At 46.6% G+C, this 6,403-nt stretch overlaps 1 protein-coding gene across 1 annotated transcript; it reads right to left on the bottom strand.

Moving 5' to 3' along the window:
- Positions 1–2,207: 2,207 nt before the first annotated feature.
- On the bottom strand, positions 2,208–5,577 carry LOC123745090 (golgin subfamily A member 6-like protein 24). Its single transcript, XM_045725402.1, has 2 exons — positions 5,444–5,577; positions 2,208–3,114 (listed from the first exon to the last, which is right to left on the bottom strand). The coding sequence occupies exons 1-2, from the start codon at positions 5,575–5,577 to the stop codon at positions 2,208–2,210; spliced, it is 1,041 nt and encodes a 346-aa protein (XP_045581358.1).
- Positions 5,578–6,403: the final 826 nt, after the last annotated feature.

The raw sequence follows: 6,403 nt of genomic DNA, 5'->3' as shown, positions 1-6,403 counted from the left end.
TGGCACTTGTGAACAGGGCATGAGGTGCCTGGCACTTGCGTACAGGGTAGAGGGCATGAGGTGCCTGACACTTGCGTACAGGGTACTGGACGTGAGGTGCCTGACATTTGGGTGCAGGGTAGTGGGCATTAGGTGCCTGACACTTGGGTACAGGGTACACGACATGAGGTGCCTGACACTTGGGTTCAGGGTAGTGGGCATGAGATGCCTGACACTTGGGTACAGGGTAGTGGGCACGAAATGCCTGACACTTGGGTACAGGGTAGTGGGCATGAGGTGCCTGACACTTGGGTTCAGGGTAGTGGGCATGAGGTGCCTGACACTTGGGTACAGGGTACACGACATGAGGTGCCTGACACTTGGGTACAGGGTAGTGGGCATTAGGTGCCTGACACTTGGGTTCAGGGTAGTGGGCATTAGGTGCCTGACACTTGGGTACAGGGTAGTGGGCATGAGGTGCCTGACACTTGGGTACAGGGTACAGGGCATGAGCTATGTCAATAATAACCCCCTAGGTAGGGACACAGACGTTACTGCCTATCACAATTTAGACGGAGTATGTATTTTTGACAAATGTAACTTGCTAATGTTGTCTCCATCATGAGCTAGTTTTAAAGTTTCTTTGAGTTGATGTAAACTTTCGTTTGTATCATACCTCAGTGTGTAGTATTATATGTAAGAACACATCTCTGTGAAAACTTATGGATATTGTCCGTTAATTATATCATCAGCATTGATCTCAGCTTAAAATATTTATTCATGTTAACATAAAATATATATCATTAAATAATCTGTTTTTCAGTTGAAAACTAATTATGAGCAGAATAAACTCAGTAAAATAATAAAATACAATCCTGTTTCATGTATACTGTTAATAATACACCTTTACGCCTCACTCATACTGGTAGTAATACACAACAAGCTTCACTCAAGGGGGGGTATAAATAGCCTGAGCTAATCTATCCCTTTGAGATGTACTTTTTTCTTGTCTCAATAAACATACTTGAACTTGAACTTGATTCACTCATACTGTTAGTAATACACACCCAAAGCTTTACTCATACTGTTAGTAATGTACACTCAAGATTCATCATACATTTACAAATACACACTCAATCTTCATTCATACTGTCAGTAATACACACACTCAATATTCATTCATCCCGTTAGAAATACACACGCAAGATTCATTCATACTGATAGTACCAAATTCAATTAGTTATATTTATTTCTCAATTTCGGTTTTACAATCAATTAATCGATGCTTTAAAAGTCGGAGGAAAAGTTTATACAGTCAAGTCTTCAGAGAGAACAAAATCCTCGATTGTTAGGAGGAAACAAACATGGCTTACAGAGTAAATGTAGACACTAAAGTCTATTTTACCAATATTTTGCACTAATTTATAAGACATAAATTCAAAACCTTGACGGAATAACGCAATAATTAGAACTGGGTACAAAAACGGGACAAAAAATACTAAATATTGATTTAAAGTTTTAAATAACAATCCTAGAGATGATCAGGGGAAAAATTATCCTTTTTATTTTTGTTCAGCAAATATGCCGTTCAATGTTTTTTTTTACTTGTGTGTTTTACATGTCCATGATTAGAAATAGTCTGGAATAAAAATAAAACAGCTTTAAGCCCAAAAGGTCGCCAAAAATGCTATTGCAACATGATTGCATGCTTTGCTTTGCAAAGGAACGCAGTTAATTGACAAAAAGTTGCCCCTGCTGTTTTTTCACACGATTTTTGACAAAAATAAACATTGATGATCATGGATAACGTTACATCCGCTCAATATTACACTATGTCATAATCTTTCTGTGCTCCGGTATTCAGTACACTATGCCCTCCCCTTCCCTTCTGCCGTTCAGTTCTTTACTGAACTCTGGTCTCCACTTTGCTCTCCTTCTGTGTTTTGGTCTCCCCTGTGTCACTCTTCTGTGTTCTGGTCTCCCCTGTGTCACTCTTCTGTGTTCTGGTCTCCCCTGTGTCATTCTTCTGTGTTCTGGTCTCCCCTGTGTCACTCTTCTGTGTTCTGGTCTCTCCTGTGTCATTCTTCTGTGTTCTGGTCTCCCCTGTGTCACTCTTCTGTGTTTTGGTCTCCCCTGTGTCACTCTTCTGTGTTCTCGTCTTTCCTGTGTCACTCTTCTGTGTTCTCGTCTCCCCTGTGCAACACTTCTATGTTCAAGGCCCCAATGTGTCACACTCCTGGTATTGTCTCCACTGTGCTCTTGCCTCCACTGTGCTGTTGTCTCCACTGTGCTATTGTCTCCACTGTGCTCTTGTCCCCACTGTGCTCTTGTCTCCACTGTGCTCTTGTCTCCACAGTGCTCTTGTCTCCACAGTGCTCTTGTCTAAACTGTTCTCTTGTTTCCACTGTGCTCTTGTTTCCACTGTGCTCTTGTCTCCACTGTTCTCTTGTCTCCACTGTTCTCTTGTCTCCACTGTTCTCTTGTCTCCACTGTTCTCTTGTCTTCACTGTGCTCTTGTCTCCACTGTGCTCTTGTCTCCACTGTTCTCTTGTCTCCACTGTGCTCTTGTCTCCACTGTTCTCTTGTCTCCACTGTGGTATTGTCTCCACTGTGGTATTGTCTCCACTGTTCTCTTGTCTCCACTGTGGTATTGTCCCCACTGTGCTCTTGTCTCCACTGTGCTCTTGTCCCCACTGTGCTCTTGTCCCCACTGTGCTCTTGTCTCCACTGTTCTCTTGTCTCCACTGTTCTCTTGTCTCCACTGTGCTCTTGTCTCCACTGTTCTCTTGTCTCCACTGTGCTCTTGTCTCCACTGTTCTCTTGTCTCCACTGTTCTCTTGTCTCCACTGTGCTCTTGTCTCCACTGTTCTCTTGTCTTCACTGTGCTCTTGTCTCCACTGTTCTCTTGTCTCCACTGTTCTCTTGTCTCCACTGTTCTCTTGTCTAAACTGTTCTCTTGTTTCCACTGTGCTCTTGTTTCCACTGTGCTCTTGTCTCCACTGTTCTCTTGTCTCCACTGTGCTCTTGTTTCCACTGTGCTCTTGTCTCCACTGTGCTCTTGTCTCCACTGTGCTCTTGTTCCCATACTGCTCTTGTCTCCACTGTTCTCTTGTCTCCACTGTTCTCTTGTCTCCACTGTGGTATTGTCTCCACTGTGGTATTGTCTCCACTGTTCTCTTGTCTCCACTGTGGTATTGTCCCCACTGTGCTCTTGTCTCCACTGTGCTCTTGTCCCCACTGTGCTCTTGTCCCCACTGTGCTCTTGTCTCCACTGTGCTCTTGTCTCCACTGTGCTATTGTCTCCACTGTGCTGTTGTCCCCACTGTGCTATTGTCCCCACTGTGCTATTGTCTCCACTGTGCTGTTGTCCCCACTGTGCTTTTGTCCCCACTGTGCTATTGTCCCCACTGTGCTCTTGTCTCCACTGTGCTCTTGTCCCCACTGTGCTGTTGTCCCCACTGTGCTCTTGTCTCCACTGTGCTGTTGTCCCCACTGTGCTGTTGTCTCCACTGTGCTATTGTCTCCACTGTTCTCTTGTCTCCACTGTTCTCTTGTCTCCACTGTGCTCTTGTCTCCACTGTTCTCTTGTCTCCACTGTTCTCTTGTCTCCACTGTGCTCTTGTCTCCACTGTGCTCGTGTCCCCACTATGCTATTGTCTCCACTGTGCTGTTGTCTCCACTGTGCTATTGTCTCCACTGTTCTCTTGTCTCCACTGTGCTCTTGTCTCCACTGTTCTCTTGTCTCCACTGTGCTCTTGTCTCCACTGTTCTCTTGTCTCCACTGTTCTCTTGTCTCCACTGTGCTCTTGTCTCCACTGTTCTCTTGTCTTCACTGTGCTCTTGTCTCCACTGTTCTCTTGTCTCCACTGTTCTCTTGTCTCCACTGTTCTCTTGTCTAAACTGTTCTCTTGTTTCCACTGTGCTCTTGTCCCCACTGTGCTATTGTCTCCACTGTGCTTTTGTCTCCACTGAGCTATTGTCTCCACTGTGCTCTTGTCCCCACTGTGCTCCTGTCCCCACTGTGCTCTTGTCTCAACTGTGCTATTGTCTCCACTCTGCTCTTCTCTCCCCACTTTTCTATTGTCCCCACTGTGCTCGTCACCACTGTGCTCGTCACCACTGTGCAGTTGTACCCACTGTGCTCTTGTCTCCACTGTACTCTTGTCCTCACTGTGCACTTGTCCCTACTGTGCTATTGTGTTCACTGTGCTATTGTCCCCACTGTGCTGGTGTCTACACTGTGTCATTGTCTCCACTGCTCTTGTCTCCACTGTGCTCTTGTCCCCACTGTGTTCTTGTCCCAACTGTGCTTTTGTCTCCACTGTGCTCTTGTCTCCACTGTGTTCTTGTTCCCTATGTGCTCTTGTCCCCACTGTGCTCTTGCCTCCACTGTGCTTTTGTCCTCTCTGTGTTATTGTTCCCACCGGGCTTTTGTCCCCAATGTTCTCTTGTTTCTACTGTGCTCTTGTTCTCACAGTGCTCTTGTCCCCACTGTGCTCTTGTTCCCTATGTGCTCTTGTCCCCACTGTGCTCTTGTTCTCACAGTGCTCTTGTCCCCACTGTGCTCTTGTTCTAAATGTGCTCTTGTTCCCACTGTGCTCTTGTCTCCACTGTGCTATTGTCTCCACTGTGCTCTTGTCCAACCGGGCTCTTGTCTCCACTGTACTCTTGTCCTCACTGTGCTCTTGTCCCCATTGTTCTCTTGTTTCCACTATGCTCTTGTCGCCACTATGCTCTTGTTCTCACTGTGCTCTTGTCCCCACTGTGCTCTTGTCCCCACTGTGCTCTTGTCTCCACTGTGCTCTTGTCCCCACTGTGCTCTTGTCTCCACTGTGCCCTTGTCCCCACTGTGCTCTTGTCCCCACTGTGCTCTTGTTCTCACTGTGCTCTTGACTCCACTGTGCTCTTGCCCCCACTGTGCTCTTGTTCTCACTGTGCTCTTGTCCTCACTGTTCTATTGTCTCCACTGTGCTCTTGTCCCCACTGTGCTCTTGTCTCCACTGTGCTCTTGTCTCTACTGTGCTCTTGTCCCCACTGTGCTCTTGTCTCCACTGTGCTCTTGTCCCCCACTGTGCTCTTGTCTCCACTGTGCTCTTGTTTCCACTGTGCTATTGTCTCCACTGAGCTCTTGTCCGACTGTGGTCTCGTCCCCACTGTGCTATTGTCTCCACTGTGCTATTGTCTCCACTGTGCTATTGTCTCCACTGTGCTATTGTCTCCACTGTGCTATTGTCTCCACTGTGCTATTGTCTCAACTGTGCTCATGTCTCCAACATCTAATCTTGTTGTCCTCTGTCCTTTGTCTTCTGTACTTCCTCCACTCCCTCCTGCTTCTCACTTTTGCTTCCTGACACTGTTAAACCATCGGTTATTATATTCCCTCCTGCTTTTTTCCTTTACTGTAGGAATAATTATCTCTTCAGCCTCCTTGCATTTCCATATGACTTGGTTCATCATTCCTTACTCTGTTTGTCCATTAATTTCTTCTTCCCACTGCACTTTTCCCAGGTAGTATTTTATCCTCCTGTAGTCCCCTTTTCTGTAATCAAGTCTCCTTTCTCGGACCTCTTGGCCTTTGGTCACAGTTTTAAGCTCCATCATGTAGTCAAAGACTAGAACACAATGGTCACTGGCTCCTAGTGGTATTTCATGTTCCAAATGCTCGATGTCTTCTACATTCTGGGTGAAAATGAGGTCTAATAGGCAGGGCGTATCCCCTCCTCTTTCCCTAGTGTCTGCCTTCACGTGCTGTCTTAGGAAATTCCTGTCAACGTCTACCAGCTTCGCTCCCCAGGTCTCCTCCCCGCCATGGGGATTCCTTGTTTCCCAATTTATCTCTCCGTGATTTAGGTCCCTCATGACTAGGAGCTTCGCTTTCAATGTATGCGCCGAGAGTGAGTGTGTGTGTGTGTGAGTGTGTGTGTTTACTAGTTGTGTTTAGTAGTTGTGTTTTTGCGGGGGTTGAGCTTTGCTCTTTCGGACCGCCTCTCAACTGTCAATCAACTGTTTACTAACTACTTTTTTTTTTTCCCCACACCACACACCCCAGGAAGCAGCCCGTGACAGCTGACTAACTCCCAGGTACCTATTTACTGCTAGGTAACAGGGGCACTTAGGGTGAAAGAAACTTTGCCCATTTGTTTCTGCCTCGTGCGGGAATCGAACCCGCGCCACAGAATTACGAGTCCTGCGCGCTATCCACCAGGCTACCAGGCCCCTAGGCCTCGTGTGTGTGTGTGTGTGTGTGTGTGTGTGTGTGTGTGTGTGTGTACTCACCTAGTTGTACTCACCTAGTTATGTTTGCGGGGGTTGAGCTCTGGCTCTTTGGTCCCACCTCTCAACCGTCAATCAACAGGTGTACAGATTCCTAAGCCTATCGGGCTCTACCATATCTACACTTAAAACTGTGTATGGAGTCAGCCTC

This window comes from Procambarus clarkii, chromosome 57 (genome assembly GCF_040958095.1).
Source record: "Procambarus clarkii isolate CNS0578487 chromosome 57, FALCON_Pclarkii_2.0, whole genome shotgun sequence".
In the NCBI taxonomy this organism is placed as follows: domain Eukaryota; kingdom Metazoa; phylum Arthropoda; class Malacostraca; order Decapoda; family Cambaridae; genus Procambarus; species Procambarus clarkii.
This window is presented reverse-complemented; position numbering and strand designations above follow the sequence as displayed.